General features: G+C 47.0%; 1 protein-coding gene across 3 annotated transcripts in view; it reads right to left on the reverse strand.

The window, feature by feature from the left end:
* TBC1D9B (TBC1 domain family member 9B) overlaps positions 1 to 13,818 on the reverse strand; it is a 49,529-nt gene extending 35,711 nt beyond the window's left edge. For 2 of the 3 annotated variants that reach the window (XM_077266305.1, XM_077266304.1), the window contains exons 1-3: positions 13,519 to 13,784; positions 11,322 to 11,432; positions 9,013 to 9,131 (exon numbers count right to left, since the gene is read on the reverse strand). In XM_077266305.1, coding sequence (XP_077122420.1) covers positions 9,013 to 9,131; positions 11,322 to 11,432; positions 13,519 to 13,636 — 348 coding nt within the window. In that variant the 5' untranslated portion in view covers positions 13,637 to 13,784. Of the gene's footprint in view, positions 1 to 9,012; positions 9,132 to 11,321; positions 11,433 to 13,518 lie in introns of all 3 variants that reach the window. The other variant, XM_077266306.1, reaches the window with a different exon arrangement.
* Positions 13,819 to 17,934: the final 4,116 nt, after the last annotated feature.

Genomic DNA, 17,934 nt, shown 5'->3' on the forward strand with positions numbered 1-17,934 from the left:
TTTTTGAGCATGGCAGACCCTCCGTTAGCACCCGAGCATGCTCAGATAACACCTTATCCCAGCATGTTCACTCATCATTACTGCTTACAGATCCCCTTTAAAATGGCTAAATAACAGCTGGCACCTGCCATGTAAGTAAGGAACGAGCTCCGCTCCTGACCCGACTCCGTACACCCGAACACAACCTGTGACGGATATATTATAGGTATATAGGTCATGTGTATATTAATCTTTTATGTATCTCATTGTGATCAGATTTTACCAGTGATGTCTCTATATTCTGGGCTAATGACAGATTCTAGTCGTACACAATTTGAAAACAATGTATTTTTTTCGCTTGAATGCATTTCTTGATTTCAAGATTACTAAACTCTGGAAAATCAGATTCACCGGTAAACCACAGCCCCTGAGGGAGATCAGTCTCGAGAGCTGTGGTTTACTACATCTCCCTAATATAAAGAAAAAGGAAATGCACTAGAAGCATTAACACTACAAGAAAGCCCCCCGCACGTTGTGTTCATGCAGCCGGAGAGGAAACAGTGAGGAAAACACAACTTTAGTTACTAAGGAAGCACAATGATCTGGGGGTGAAGCTAGCAGGATTTACACATCCATTGCTCAGTGTGAAGCATGCCCAGCAGACGCCAGCTGTGTCACACAGCCAGCATCAGCCTGTTACATGATCCAATCACTGCGGTTTTACACAGTAAAAGCCGCTGTCATTCCGGGTTGAGCACAGTTCAGTTCCATGTACCCATCAGCGCACCTTGCTGTGCAATCGTGGGTTGCTGATTGGTTGCAATAGAAGCACGGGCCCTTGCTGAAGGCCCCATGATACGCCTGTGAAGCCTACTAACGGGTTGGGCTTCATAAAAAGGAGATTTTTGTGTACTCACCGTAAAATCTTTTTCTCCGAGCCACTCATTGGGGGACACAGGACCGTGGGTGTTATGCTGCTGCCACTAGGAGGACACTAAGTAAACAGAAAGATTAACTCCTCCTCTGCAGTATACACCCCTTCACTGGATACAATTTCAACCAGTTCGGTAGTAAAGCAGTAGGAGCATGAACAAAGACAAACTATGTCAAAACCAAAGAAATAACAACAAGCCAAAACAGGCTAACAGGGTGGGTGCTGTGTCCCCCAATGAGTGGCTCGGAGAAAAAGATTTTACGGTGAGTACACAAAAATCTCCTTTTCTCCTACGCCTCATTGGGGGACACAGGACCATGGGACGTACAAAAGCAGTCCCTGGGTGGGGAGCAATATGCTAATACCCCATGTACCACCAGCTTACTGAGGTACCGATGTGTGCAGAATGCGCCTGCCGAGGGCAGCGTCTGCCGAAGCCTGAGTATGGATGAGGTAGTGCTTCGTGAAAGTATGCAGACTGGACTAAGTCGTAGCTTTACAAGCTGATGTGCGGACGCCTGGTGCCGAATGGCCCAAGAAGCACCGACCGACCGGGTGGAATGCGCCTGAATCCCAGGTGGGACAGGAGTGTTCCTGACACGATAGGATTCCTGAATAGCGGAACAAATCTACTTGGCTAGAGTGGCCTTTGAGGCAGGTAGACCCTTCCTATGTCCCTCCGGAAGCACGAAGAGGACATCCGACTTACGGAAGGGAGCCGTGCGAGATATGTACCTCCGAAGAGCTCAAACCAGGTCCAGAGTATGGAGAGCTTTCTCGATACAATGAGTAGGCGCAGGACAGAAAGACGGCAAGACAATGTCCTCGGGAGAGGTTCTCAAAACCACCTTATCTGGGTAAAAAAATTCAGAAAAGGGGGGGGGGGGGTCGGCAAGAGAGAGCCAACTCAGAAACTCTCCTAATTGACGTAATTGCCACTAGAAAGACCACCTTCGATGAGAGGAGGGTGAGAGAGATGTCCTGCAATGGTTCGAAAGAGGCCTCCTGAAGAACTCCGAGAACCAAGTTAAGATCTCATGACGCCAAAGGCATTCTATAGGGAGGGACCACCCGGGAGACTCCTTGGATGAACGTCTTAACCGGCAGTCTGGAAGCGATCCTTCGTTGGAATAGAACAGACAAGGCGGACACTTGCCCCTTGAGCGAGCTTAGGGCAAGGCCTGACTCTAAACTTGATTGGAGAAACTCCAGAATGGATGGAATGGAAAAGACTAAGGGCAAACGTCCATGGGTATTGCACTATGAAAAGAAGATACGCCAGGTGCGATGATAAATGCGCATGGATACGGGTTTCCTAGCGCGCATCATGGTAGAAGGACCCCCGGAGAGAATGCGGCTTGGGCTAAAATCCAGGATTCAACGGCCACGCCGTCAAAGACAGGGTCCCAGAGTTCTGATGGCAAATTGGGCCCTGGAAGAGAAGGTCCGTGTGATCTGGAAGGCGCCAGGGGGTGTCGGCGACCATTTGGACGAGTTCCGCGTACCATGCTCGGCGCGGCCAGTCGGGCGCGACGAGAATCACCGGTCTCCCCTCTGCTCTGATCTTTTTGATGACTCTCGGAAGCAGAGGAAGGGGCGGAAAAATGTATGGCAGCTGGAACGGATGCCACGACAGAACCAGGGCATCTACCCCAATGGCGCGAGGATCGTGGGAACGGGCAATGAACTGGGGAACCTGGTTGTTGAACCTCAAGGTCATGAGATCCACATCCGGCGTCAGCCAGCGAAGGCAAATCTGCTGGAAAACTTCCGGATGGAGGGACCACTCGCCCGAAGCAAGACTTTGGCGACTGAGGAAGTCCGCTTCCCAATTCTCCACGCCCGGTATGTGGATCGCCGATATGAGCGAGTGATTGGTCTCTGCCAAGCGCAGGATGTGGGAGACTTCGCGCATGGCTGCTCTGCTGCGGGTTCCCCCTTGTGGTTGATGTACGCCACGGCTGTGGCGTTGTGGGATTGAATTCTGATGGGATGACCTGCGAGAAGGTTGGTGAAAGTTGTGTAAAGCGAGAATGATCGCTCAAATTTCCAGGATATTGATTGGGAGACGTGACTATCTCGTGGACCAACGACCCTGTGCCGTGTGGTGAATAAAAATTGCACCCCAGCCAAAAAGGCTGGCATCGGTAGTCACCACTAACCAGCGCACAGGAAGAAAGGATTTCCCTTGGTTCAAGGAAGACTGTAGTGTCCACCACCTGAGGGTCTGCCTGACCTGTGGGGGTAGATGAAAGCGACGGTCGAGAGGAACCGGGCTTCTGTCTCAGGCTAAAAGGAGCGCCTGTTGCAAGGGACGGGGATGGCACTGCGCAAACAGAATGGCTTCCATCGCCGCAACCATTTTTTTTTTTTTTTTTTGAGGATGCGCATCGCAAAGCGAATGGAGTGAGGGACTGGGCGGAAGAGCCTGCGCGCTCCCTGTTGTAAGGATAGAACCTTCTCTGGAGGGAGAATGACCAGCCCGCGGGAAGAGTTCAAAATCATGCCCAGGAAGCAGATTTGCTGGGCCGGCACTGGAGATGATTTCTCGAAGTTGATCTTACAACCCAGGCGAGAAGGAGAATCCACGGTGATGCTCACCGACTCCTCGCAGGTAGACTGGGACGGACCTTTGATTAATAGGTCGTCCAGATATGGCAGGACTACCACTCCCCGAGCGTGAAGAATGGCCATGACAGCCGCCATGACCTTTGTGAAGACTCTGGGGGCGGTGGCAGGTCCGAAGGGCAAGGCCACAGACTGGAAGTGTACTTCTTGGGCTGCAAAGAGCAGGAACTGCTGATGAGAGGGAAAAATTGGGATGTGTAGATAGGCATCTTTTGATGTCTATGAATGCAAGGCACTCTCCTTTTTCCAGGGACGCGACAACGGAACGGAGGCGGTCCGTCCTGAAGTGTCGGACCCGTACAAATTTGTTTTAGCAGTTTGAGATCCAGTATGGGCCGTGGAGTCCCGTCCTTCTTTGGGACCACGAAAAGGTTGGAGTAAAACCACGTGAACCTTTGGTCACGAGGGACTGGAGTGATGACACCGTCCTTCTGAAGCACCTGTATGGCGTGAAGAGAAAAAACTCGATTTTGTATCCGGAAGACACGAGCTCTCTGACCCACTCGTCGTGAACGACCGAGAGCCACTGTTGACGGAACGAAAGAAGGCGTCAGCCTACGTTGTCGGTGTCAGCCGGACACACCAACGAGTCATTGTGAAGGTTTAAGGGATGCGGACGGCTCAGGGGCAGACGGCCTGGGTCCGGGTTTCCAGGAACGGTTTGGTTTGTATAAGACCTGGGAAGTTCTGTTGTCCCGACGTCCCGAACCAGGGGAAGAGTACGACAAACTGGAGTTGTTACGAAATGACTGGAATCGAAACTGCTGCTGATTCCGTGCTGGGGAAGAAATTCACTTTTTTTTTTTTTTTTTAAATCCGGTAGCGTCAGAAATGATTTGGTCTAGGTTTTCCCCCAAATTAAACGACCCGCTTGGTAAGGAAGAGAGGTCAGCGACTTTTTGGAAGCAGAGTCTGCTCGCCAATCGCGGAGCCATAGGGCCCCCCCGATGGAAATTGCGTTAGCAGCCGCTTGCGCTGCGCAATTAGCCGCATCTATGGAGGCGCTAACGACAAAATCTCCGGCCTGAGCAAACTGGTTAGCTAGTCTGGCCGTCTCTGGGGGAAGATTACTCAACACCTCAGCCCAGGTCACCATTGCCTTAGCTACCCAGGTAGCTGCAAAGGATGGAAGGAGGGCTGCTCCTGAGACTTCAAAGACTGAGCGAGCCAAATAATCAATCTGGCGGTCAGAAGGGTTTTTGACTGATGAATCGTCTGACAGAGAGAAGATTGTTTTGGATGCAAGCCGCGACACGGCAGGATCCAGAAGGAGAAAGAAGTAAGCCCTTCACCAGATCCCTTGAGAAAGGATATTTAGCTTCCGTGGCTTTTTGAGCCGTAAAGCGCTTTTCTGCTCCCTGTGTTTTGGATAATATCCTGAAACTCAGGGTGATTATGGAGACTTCTTAAAAGATACAACGTGTTCCTGAGAGGAAGCAGATTCATCGTCCACCATTAATGCCTGACCAATAGAGGAGTCTGGATTAAAGATTCCTCCGACTCATATACTGAGCCCTGTACGCTGCGACCCTCAGGGGAGGGGGAGCGAGAAAAAGAGCTTGCAGAAGCTGAAGCGTGTACGGGAGATGGGGAAAAGATCCTTTTCCTGGAACCCCGGGAGTCCCCTACAACGGTGCGCCCCCTGTGGTCGGACAGCCCCGCGCCGTTATCAGATTCTGTCGCAGCCGACGGAGGTGAATTCTGGTTTAAGGTGGACCCAGGATTCCACTGAACGAAGTGGCGGCAGAAGGCGGCTGCGCACTGGCCAGGTCACATTTCTGGCACAGGGGGGACTGTGGGTACTTGGCAAGGCAGACTTGCAAGTGGCACAAATGGTAAAAAATACAGTGTGCTTTTTTTGTCCCCTTTTTTCCATAGATTGAGACATAGTGAATGTCTATCTCCGATAAACCGCAGTAGCAGTTATGTGAGCAGGGAAGGGGTTAAGCTATTCCCTATGCAGCGGAGCAGCTTACCCACGGTCCTGAACTGGTGTCCCCAGGGAGGAAGAGAGGGAGGTAGCGTTTTCGGCTGTATTTCCCTGTAGCAGTGGAGTCCCAAGATGGCGCCCGAGATTTGCAGGGCTCTTCTCATTCAAAACGAGAAGCGCCTGAACAGTGGGCGGGGCTCCGGCGTGGGCGGGTTTTTTGAACTGCGGCCTAGTCCGGCTGGAGAAGCCGGGGACTAAATTAGTGGAGCCGGCCGACGAAGCGCTCTGGCGGCCGCGACGCCGCGCCTAACGATCGTCGCTGGCATCTAGCCAGCGGTACCTCTCCCCAGGGACCCGGACCGCTTCTTCCCACGCCGGTAGCGTGAGGAAGATAGTACTCACCAAAGGAGGGACCACCTCCGGCTCAATCGATCCTCCCTGTGTCGGGGGACGGAGAGCCTCCTGAAGCATGCTTGCCTTCTCAGGGGACTTACAGCTGTGCCTGCCGCATGGAGATTTTTGCAGGGTTCTTCTGCGCCTGCCACAGGGGGCTTACGGCTACTGTGGGGACTACGAGACGCCAAGATGAGGGCTTGAGTGCGGTGGAGCCCGGGAGATGCACATAAGAGGTAAACTCCATGTGCTCGCCATCTTACAGGGGGGAGATCGGGACCGTATAGGAACCGTCGCCCTAGCGTAGATTAGGCGTGCCCCATACGTCGCAGGAGAGGGACGGGGAGGTATACTCGCCGTGCTCGCCTGTTGATGGTTCGGGGGAGAGCGGACCCTATAAAAAAGGAACCCGTCGCCCCCTTCACTCCGTTAAGTAAAAAATTAAAAATGTACAGAAAACTAAAAACTTTAAAATTAAAATTAAAATAAGAAAACAGACCCAAGTGCCTCCTACAGACACTAAGCAAGAACTGGTTGAAATTGTATCCAGTGAAGGGGTGTATACTGCAGAGGAGGAGTTAATCTTTCTGTTTACTTAGTGTCCTCCTAGTGGCAGCAGCATAACACCCATGGTCCTGTGTCCCCCAATGAGGCGTAGGAGAAAAAAACTATAGCTATATTCTAACAGTCTAGTATTGCAGAATATATAACAAGCAATCACATAACAGCAGATTAAAAAAAAAAAAAAGGAAAAATATAAAAATATATAAAAAAAATATATTTTTTAAAGTTCTTAATGTAGAAAAAAACAAAATAAAAACTAACCACATTCCCCTCCTTAAAAGCTAGACACAAAAAAATAAAATGATGTATTGAATGTTTGATCTATTAAAATATAAAACCAAGCTAGGAAAGCAATAGCAGCAAGGTGGATGGGGAGGGGGAAGCCTCCCACTATCAACTAGTGGCAAAAATTAGTTAATAATATAATACCATATGAAGATATATTACGGTATATAGAAAGGATGTCCTCAGAAATTTCACAGGATTTGGGATAGATGGTGTGACTCAACGCATTTATCCCTAATGCCATGACTTCTTCAATCTCACGTTACGAGTCCTGATGTGTGTTCCTTTAAACACATGGACTGTGATATATGATATGCATAGACTAAAAGAGTGCACTTCTGATATGGCCCGAATTGGTACGTGTTCTGAATTTTGATATAAGAAACCAGCTAATTTAGTCGAGAGTGCAATGCTTCATAACGGAACCTGTCCTAATACACTATGTTCCAATCTGTTTGCTTTTCTTTATTTGTTCACAATTACTGAGAGTGTGATGTTACATTCATGTTATTGTATTGAATGAATAAAGGTAAACGTCTGAATCATTCTGACAACATACTGTGAGATTATATATGTTTGTAACTTTAATCCTGTGGAATCTTTCAATAAAAAAAAGAGTTAAAAAAAATATATATAAAACTGATTGGTCTCCCCTTCCCATAAATTGCAAAAATAAGCTATCAAAATATCTGTATGTACCTCAAAGGGATACCAATAAAAACATTAGATCAAAACAAACAAAAAAAAATGAGGCCTCATGCAGCTTTATCAGCAAAAAGATTTAAACATTAATGGGTCACAAACCAATTTTTTTTCAACGTTTAAATAAAATAATTTATAAGCAAATGCTCTCTAATACTGACAAAGTTAAAGAGGATTGTCCACTATTCGGACAACCCCTTCCCAATCACTATATTTTCCTCCCAAGTTAAACAATAACACCTATACTCCCCTTCCAGGCTGTTGCCATTCCAGCGGTGCCGGCAGTGGCTCTCCCGGGGCTTGTGTGACATAATGGGCAGACACTTAGCAGCTACTTCACTGTCTCCTCATTCGGAGGTGACTGACATCCAGAAGAGTGAAAGCTGTGGCTGCTCTCCCACTTCCCCCGGATGTCAGATTTATGTGAAGGAGGGGACAGTGAAATGGCTGCAGGTTGGCTGCAGTATTCCTATGTCACGCGAGCCCCGGGAGAGCTAGTGCGGACACCGCTGGAATGGCGACAGCCCGAGAGGGGAGTATACACTCACCGGCCACTTTATTAGGTACACCATGCTAGTAACGGGTTGGACCCCCTTTTGCCTTCAGAACTGCCTCAATTCTTCGTGGCATAGATTCAACAAGGTGCTGGAAGCATTCCTCAGAGATTTTGGTCCATATTGACATGATGGCATCACACAGTTGCCGCAGATTTGTCGGCTGCACATCCCAAAGATGCTCCATACAAGGCAGGATGGATCCATGCTTTCATGTTGTTTACGCCAAATTCTGACCCTACCATCCGAATGTCGCAGCAGAAATCGAGACTCATCAGACCAAGCAACGTTTTTCCAATCTTCTACTGTCCAATTTCGATGAGCTTGTACAAATTGTATCCTCAGTTTCCTGTTCTTTGCTGAAAGGAGTGGTACCCGGTGTGGTCTTCTGCTGCTGTAGCCCATCTGCCTCAAAGTTCGACGCACTGTGCGTTCAGAGATGCTCTTAGGCCTACCTTGGTTGTAACGGGTGGCGATTTGAGTCACTGTTGCCTTTCTATCAGCTCGAACCAGTCTGCCCATTCTCCTCTGACCTCTGGCATCAACAAGGCATTTCCGCCCACAGAACTGCCGCTCACTGGATTTTTTCTCTTTTTCGGACCATTCTCTGTAAACCCTAGAGATGGTTGTGCATGAAAATCCCAGTAGATCAGCAGTTTCTGAAATACTCAGACCAGCCCTTCTGGCACCAACAACCATGCCACGTTCAAAGGCACTCAAATCACCTTTCTTCCCCATACTGATGCTCGGTTTGAACTGCAGGAGATTGTCTTGACCATGTCTACATGCCTAAATGCACTGAGTTGCCGCCATGTGATTGGCTGATTAGAAATTAAGTGTTAACAAGAAGTTGGACAGGTGTACCTAATAAAGTGGCCGGTGAGTGTAGGTGTTATTATTTTACTTGGGGGAAAGAGTGCTTGAGAACAGGTTGTCCGAGTAGTGGACATTCTCTTTAAGTCATCCATGACTCCATGCCATGCCTTGTGCATATTTACACCTGGCCCCATAGAAGACATTATACATATTACTGCCATTATTACATGGATTTTCCCTTTGACGAAGGTTGTGATGTCATCCTCGTTTTCAAAGATGGAGAGGGTCTCCAGCAGATTGCTCTCCAGCCACTCCCAGTGTTCAGTGATCTCTTTTCGGGACGATCCTGGAATGAGAAAAGTATCGGCGGTCATCAGTATACGATTGTACTCTATGATAGAGTCCATAAAAGAAAATCACGGGGAGCCATAAAGACACAAATGAAGCCGCATAACATACAGTATAGATAAGAAAAAAAATACAACTTACAGCTTTTGATATTTAAACAGTCATTTATTTTGTCCACTTGTTTTGTATTGCTCCCCTGTGGCGGCCGGCGGATTGTTACCGCACTTTGTTTACAATTTCAATAGATACAATTTGAAACTAAAAATGTATTTAGGAAAAATACCACAGAGACGTAGGACCAGCAGATCATCCCATTCATAAAAGTTAGTTTTCATTTAAGCTTGAACGTCTACTTTATTGGATTTTTTAAGCCTGGTTCAACTGATTTTCGTTTCAGCGCCCTCCTTTTTCAAGTCACAACCTTTTACATTTTACATTTTCCGTCTATACAGCTGTGTGAAGTTTTATTTTTCTGTGGGATTAATAGTCGTTTTTAATTATACCATTCACTAGTCCATTTATATAGTGTAAAATAGAGGGGAAAATCCAGCCAGGACTATTACAGCAATTGCAAATATATAGTTTAGGGGCTTCTATTATTATTTTAGTGGGTTAAAAAAAAATATCAGGATTTTGTATTTTAAGAGAAAAAAAAAATGGTTTTGGCCGTCATTTTCTGAAACCTGTAACTTTCTTATTTTTCTGTTGATAGATCTGTGATTGGGATTCTGTTTTGCGTGCCAAGCTGTAGGTAAATACAAAAAAAAAAAAAAAAGTTGCTTTTTTGAGGGAGGTGCATTTATGGCATTTCAATTTTTTTTTTTCTTTACGACATTTAGTTTATAGGTTACTTAAGGTGGTTGTCCCACAAACAAAGTCCTTTTTAATCAATAGATCTTGGAATAATAATACATTTCCACAATTGGATGTCTTAAAAAATGTTTGTGTGCCGAGTTAATCTTCTAAAAATGTGCCCCTGCTGTGTACTGTGTAATGGCTGTGTCTGACCCTGCAGGAACATGGTCTGATCATACCACAGCTACTGGGCAGGGTGGGGAGCAAAAGAGACTATACAGACATAAGAAGAACAGAACCGGATCACAGCTGATTCTTTCGGTGAGGTCAAATATTTCCCTGCCTGTTTAAAAACAATGTTTCACCTCAAAGAAGGAATCCGCTGTGATCCCCTGCTGTCCTGTCTGTACTCTCTTTTGCTTCCTCTCCTGCCCAGGAGATGTGGTATGTGCCGACCTTGAACTGGAGCAGCTCTGCATGCTCAGACACAGCCATTACACAGTACACAGCAGGGGAACATGTATAAGATTATCTCAGCACAGGAGCTTTTTGTTTTAACACATCGAATTGTGGTACTTATTATTATTGCAGGATCTATTAATTAAAAATGTATTTTGTTGGGAAAACCCTTCTAATTTTGTATTTTGGTAAAATAGATTTTTAGAAATGCACCAATCCCAAATATACTTCTATCTTTATATATATATATATATATGTTTGGTTTTTTTTGGGAGGGGGGACCTGTGATCAAAGATACTAAAACAGTCCATTAAATGAGGATATAGTAAAAGTTATGTTCTCCTCTTTAGACCATCCAGCTTCCAGGCTTCACAGGAGCACCAAGATAGGAGCCACATGGGTCTCCAGCAGGCCCTGGGCTACCTCGGTGACCCATCTGCACCCCACAGTCACGTCAAGTAAAGAGGTGGCGGGTAATGAGCGCCTCAATAGACACACCATCAGGACTGAGATATTTACTTGGTGCTGTCAAAAAATTGACAGTGGAAAAAAATGGCAGCAATTGTAGCTAGCTCAGGTCTCTGCTGTAAGAAGCAGGCACCGGCTGTATAACACAGCTGGCAGATTGGACTGTGTGAAGAAGGTTCAACTACTCTGAAGCCAGGTCTGTATACCTGCACCATGACTTATACACATGGAAGGATTAAAGGGACTGTGCAGGAATTTTACATTGATGGCCTCTCCTCAGGATGGGGGTGCGACACCTGTCCCCTCTCTTGCTGATCAGTTAAGGATAGGCCATCCATGTAAAGGTCCTGGGTAACCACTTTAATATAGGTGAGTGCTCTATCAGTTGGGCGCACTGACAGCACAATGACTGATAATACTGCCATTTGAACAAGGTCTTCGTTCAGACAGATCTTCGGTCTCTTACCACAGGCCACTGTCCAATAGATTTGTGATTCTTGGGTCTGGTGCAATATTCGATAAGGAGCAACACGAGCGCTCGAGTCCAGTACAACATCCAGTGTCCCCACGAGTAAGCCTAGAGAAGAGAGAACGGTGAGGAGAGCAGGACATCGCCTCTCGCCACGTGACAGTACTGTGTACACTGTGGGCATGTGACTGCTCATCGCTTGGCTGAAAACAATACACAGAAATTGACTCACAAAGGTCAAATATTCAGCAGTGTGCACATCACACATGCACCCAGTACACACCCAGGGGCTGCAGCTCCAGGGCGCTTTCACACTGCATTCAGGCACCCGCTCCTTGGTCCTCTCGGGGCTCACCTATGATCCCCCCCCAAAACGAGATTTGGGGGTATAGACCACGTCTGGGTGTCCATTTTCAGTAGGCGTACACGCCTGAGAATGATGCACGACAGAGCGCACGTTCGCTCATTTGGCACCATTAAAATTTATGGCCCCGTCGGCACATACGCCCGAATCCTGTAAGCAGTGTGAAAGCTCCCTTAAAAGCTAGTCGAAAAAGTAATTAATTTCTCTGCCAATTTAAACATTAAAATGATTAAAGGGAATCTGTCACCAGGTTTATGCCCCCCCAATCTGTGAGCAGCATAATGTAGGGGCAGAGATCCTGATTCCAGTGGTATGTCACTTACTGGGCTGCTTGCTGCAGTTTCTATAAAAATCACTGTTTTATCACCGGGAGATTATCACTAGAGGACTAGTAAACCTGCCGCCATGTAGTCCTCTGTATAACCCCGCCAACACCACTGATTGGCAGCTTTCTGCCTATGGGGTGTACACAGAGAGCTGCCAGTCAGTGGTGTGGGCGGAGTTATACAGGGCTCAGCATTCAGAGAACTGCTACATCTGCAGCAGAGAAAACAGTGATCTTACAAAACAACTGCAAGCAGTAAGTGACAACGCTGGAATAAGGGTCTCTGCCCCAACATCATGCAGCTCTCAGATGGTGAAGCAAATTGTGTAACACAGCAATCTATACAAGGGAGTCTATGCGGGGGGCAGCATGCAACACAGCAGTCTATAAATACAGTAGTGTATACAGGGGCAGTATATACCAAAGTAGTGCATACAATATATACATGGCACTAAATATTACAGCGGTATACAGTATATACAGGGCAGTAGATATTACAGATGTATATAGGGGCAGTGTATAAAGGGGCAAGTTCTAAGGGCAGTAAATATTGCAGCTGAATACAGGGGCAGTGCATATTACAGTGGTATACACAGGGCAGTATACATACGGGGGCAGTATATATTACAGCAGGATACAAGGGGCAGTGGACATTACAGCAGTATACACTGGGGCGGTATATATTACAGCTGTATACATGGGGGGCAGTATATATTACAACGGGATATACGGGGCAGTGGACATTACAGTATACACTGGGGCGGTATACACAGGGCAGTGTATATTACAGTAGTATACATGGGGGCAGTATACATACAGGGGCAGTGTACATTACAGCGGTATGCATGGGGGCAGTATACATACAGGGGAGTATACATTACAGCGGTATACAGGGGGGGCAGCATATATTTATGGGGTAGTTATATACAGGGGCAGTATATATTACAGCAGTATACACAGGGCAGTATACATATGGGGGCAGTGTACATTACAGCGGTATACACGGGGGGCAGTATACATTACAGCGGTATACACGGGGGGCAGTATATATTACAGCGGTATACACGGGGGAGGTATACAGAGGGCAGTGGACACGCTGCTGTACAGACACATGATGATGATGGGGGTTGTCTCCTTGTTTACACCGTGCAGGAGCCTCCATGATGGAGGTGCAGTGTATGAGTGACACAAGGCAGTGTACACAGGGCAGTATACATTACAGCGGTATACACGGGGGGCAGTATATATGGGGGCGGTATACACAGGGCAGTGTACATTACAGCGGTATACACGGGGGGCAGTACATATTAGAGCGGTATACACGGGGGCGGTATACACAGGGCAGTGGACACGCTGCTGTACAGACACATGATGATGATGGGGGTTGTCTCCTTGTTTACACCGTGCAGGAGCCTCCATGATGGAGGTGCAGTGTATGAGTGACACAAGGCTGCTGGCCGCACGGTCCTCCCCCGGGTCCCCCCGCCGTCTGCCCCCGCTGTCACCTGTCAGGCCCCCGCCTTTGCCGTGTCCCCGCCGCCGCTGCAGGATAAAGAACGGGTTTGCTCTCTCGGTCACCCATAGCGCGTTGGCCAGCAGCACCTCCTCCGGGTTCAGCCACATCCTGAGCGGCTGGGGAGCAGCCAGTCACCCCGGCCCGGTGCAGTCCTCAGTGCCGGTGTGGTCGGTGCTGAGCGCTGGACTGTCGGTCCCGGCCTCCTCCGGAGCTGCTCCTGCCTGTGTACAGTCCTGGGCTCAGGCCGTGGAGGCCGCTGACTGCTGTCTCCCCCTGGTGGACAGAGCGCAGGATGACAGGCCGTGGTATTGTTATTGTAGTAATGGTGGAGGCGCCTCAGCACTGCAGCCATCACATCGCGTTTCCTTGTTTTCTCCTTGTGTTTAGCACTACCTAGGGCCAGTGTATGTGACTGCTATGGGGCCCCGGGAATAAGGGGCCCACCAAGGTTGTAACTAGAGTGGGTGCAGGGGTTGCAGTCATATCCACACCTTGGGGTCTGGGGGTCCCAAAAGTTTCTTTCAGCCTGGTTGGAAATGTTTGCATTGGGTCCCGCGAGCGATTATTATGTTGGGGTCCAGTTCTGGTCGCTCCTATTATTTTTGCCGTTTCCCGGAAGCCCCCAGGAGGCCGCTGACCACAGGACGGTGCCCCCTCCGGATTCACAGAAGCCCCCACAAAGGGAATGATATTCCTGAAATCTCATGCACACGCTGCTTATTTTTTCTTTGTGGATTTGGACCGTTAAAACTTTTTTTTTTTCAAAATTGCAGCATGTCGAGTCTTAGAGTGTTTTTCACCCATTCAAATCAATGGGAAATAACACGTATTTTTCTCATTTTCCCGCCACTGCTCCCGATGTCTGGCATCAACCAATCAGTGATCTGAACGGGGAATTCCGGCTACTCCGCCAGAGATACCGAGGTCACTGATTGGCTAAGGTGAAATCAGACACCGGGAACAGCAGCGGAATCTCGCTGGTGGAGCCGGGAACAATAAATCCAATTTGTGTGTGTTTCTTCTAACAAAGTGCAGCCATGGGATATGTATAACTGAAGGGGAACAACCCCTTTAAAAAAAGGCGCAAATCAAAAGAAGAATAACACTTAGATGAAAAAGACAATGAATTAAACAAAAAAAATGCACAAATGTAATAATGGTTCAGTTCCAAATTCTTTTATTTTATTTTGTTCCATTCCTTTGAAACAACCCTATTAAGGTGAATGGAACTGATTTTCAGTCACAGAAATTTTTCCAACAAAACGTGCAGTGTGTGAACTTACTCTAATCTCTGAACATTGAGAATAGGAGCTCCGCAGAAGAAGTGCACCTATACTATATTCATTAATAATTTGCAGGCGATCCCCCATCTGCTTTATACCACTCCTTTTTGCAGTTGTGCGAAATGGTGTTTCTGCCGCTAACCCTATGTATCTGGACAAGGCTAGTGTGCCTGGTTACAATAGGGCAACTCTCACCCCCTGGTTTTGGCATAGTGGCTATATGGTGCCTCATATACACTACACTCTCTCTTTTTGTTTTCAGGTGGCGAATTTGACACAGATGACTCAAGATCTGGCTAAGAAATGCCACCAGAATATCAGTTGCAGGTCAGATAATTAATTTGATGAAGACCTCCTATAGCCCCCCACTGCCGGTAATGGCTGTGACGTCAGTTCCCTCTGATGTACAGTTGGCCTCTCTCGAACCTGTAATAGCCCTTCTTGATAAAGTTTCGGGAGAGAAAGACCAGTTTAGAGTATTCAGCCAGAGCTGTAGGTTATTTTTTACCCTGCGCCTCCTGTCTTCAGGGGAGGAGTTGCAGTGGGTGGAAATAATCATGTCGATACTGCGAGGGGGTCCTCAGACCTGGGCATTTTCATTGTCCCCACAAGCCCCAGAACGGTTTTCTGTTGATGACTTTTTTGACAGTTTAGATCTGATATATAATGAACCTGACAGGTTCCAGGTCGCTGAGGCTAAGATCAACCTGGCACAGGGAAGTTACACAGCTGAAGACTACTGTACTGAGTTCTGGCAGAGGTCCACTGAAGTTTTGTGGAACGATGCAGCTCTTAGGTGCCAGTTCCATAAAGGCCTTTTCTGAAACCGTTATAATGATGCTCTGGTTCTTCATGACGCCCCTTGTTCTCTGGGCTGCCCGTTATACATCCCCGAAGCAGATCCATTTACCAGAGGTGGAACCATTGGAGGTTAGAGTTGCCAGTCTTTGTGTTGTGGAGAAAAGACTTAGACCATATTTTGGAACGTGTGTACTGTGGTCTCTCTAGACATTTTCTCAAGAATTGACCAACTCGTCCTTAGGCTAGCAAACGTAATACAGGTCCGAGACTGGAGGAGTATAAGAGTCAGCAGATTCCAAGGGCGTAACTAAGTGAACACCTATTTCTTCACTAGATCCCCTGATGGTTTGGTTAGACTTGAATTCAGGTGAATGCCAGGTACTACTTCAGGACGGACCCCAAAGCCGTGGCAGTTGACCCTCAAAGGGACAGGAAAGCAGGACCAGCCAGGAACTGGTTAGCAGGAGGTATGCGGCTGGTAGACAGATGTGGGATCAGGCACAAACAGGATAAGTACAGGAATACAGGATGGCCACAGGTATGGGATCACAGGTGTAGGTTCAGACGGGTCAGGATCAGGAATATACACAGGCAGAGCGGGTTCAGGTATAGCTACAGCCAGACAGGATCAGGTGGAGACTGGGTGGAGTGGGTCAGTTAAACAGGACGAACAGGATCAGATTTAGAGAATATGGGTACAGGGACCTTACACCTATGTAACAGGAAACTCACTGGTACTTACATTGCTAAGTTACCTCCCATTAGGGAAAGGTGCCTTAAATACCTAATGTCTTCCAGTCATTACCTGGGGACATTTTCAGAAGTGCATGTGGCCCCTTTAAGAATCAGGGAGCCTGCGTGCCTTGAGCATTCTCCCAGGAGACCTGCGCGTCATGGGAGGAGACAAGACAGAAACTGCAGGGACCAGAGTAGCGTGGCTAGGTGAGTGAGGGAAGGGGCCACATGCAGGGGTGCCGGCGCTATTCTAACAGCAACCTTTATTAATGAAGCCCATATATAAAAATAATTTTTAGACAATGTCAGGACTCTGAACATTTTGATTACCTTTTGTGCATTACTGCCCTTTTCCAAGATGACGTCTTTGGTCTCATGTGCACTGTGTCTTTCTGCTATATAACTACACCCCAGCCTTTAGTCTGAGCTAGAGTATTCTGCCTTGCATCCAGCTCCTGACGACTCCCTGGCTTTGCACCTGCACCTGCACCTGCTCCTGTGAACCTGTGTGGAGATCCTGCTACTCAGCTCTGAGTTTCTGACGCATACATCGGTTTCCAGTAATCCTCCATCTGGCTGTTTGTGTTTGTTTCCATCTGCATTTGCTGGACATGTAATCTGTTGCTGCTCTGCTTAAACCTGAGACTTTTACCCAGGCCTCCCTGGTTGTGCTAAGATATTATTTGAACTGCATTATAAGCATATCTATCTGTGTTTGGACTACCAAGGACTTATTCGTGTCAAGTATCATCAAGAATAATTGTGCTTCATAGACTTTCTGCGTGATTGCATTTTCCTCTGAAGTTTCCTATAGACTGTAAGGGTATGTGTCCACGTTCAGGATTGCATCAGGATTTGGTCAGGATTTTACCTCAGTATTTGTAAGCCAAAACCAGGAGTGGGTGATAAATGCAGAAGTGGTGCATATGTTTCTATTATACTTTTTCTCTATTTGTTCCACTTCTGGTTTTGGCTTACAAATACTGATGTAAAATCCTGACTAAATCCTGATGCAATCCTGAACGTGGACACATACCCTTAAGCTGCGTTTAATATTTACGCCAACTGTTATGGACTTGAGTTTCTCTCTGCACCTGTTTGAATCACCGTGTGATAATATAGACTTTACCACTTATAAAACTGTGTCCTGTAGTTGTCTTGTTCCATGCAAAGAGTCTCCTGAGTTATCCCTTATAATCTTTACAGACAAAGAGTATATGCATTTACAGTCATGGCCAAAAGTGTTAGCACCCTTGAAATTATTCCAGAAAATGAAGTATTTCTCCCAGAAAATTATTGCACAAGTTTTTGTTATACACATGTTTATTTCCTTTGTGTGTATTGGAACAACACAAAATAACAGATAAAAAAGCAAACTGGACATAATTTCACACAAAACAAAAAAAATTGTGGGTACCTTTCCAAAATTGTGGGTAAAGAACTTTGTTTCAAGTATATGATGCTCATTCAAACTCACCTGTGGCAAGTAACAGGTGTGGGCAATATTAAAATCACACCTGAAACCAGATAAAAAAGGGGAGAAGTTAACTCAATTTTTGCATTGTGTGTCTGTGTGTGCCGCACTA

Source organism: Ranitomeya variabilis, chromosome 5, assembly GCF_051348905.1.
Source record: "Ranitomeya variabilis isolate aRanVar5 chromosome 5, aRanVar5.hap1, whole genome shotgun sequence".
NCBI classification, from domain to species: domain Eukaryota; kingdom Metazoa; phylum Chordata; class Amphibia; order Anura; family Dendrobatidae; genus Ranitomeya; species Ranitomeya variabilis.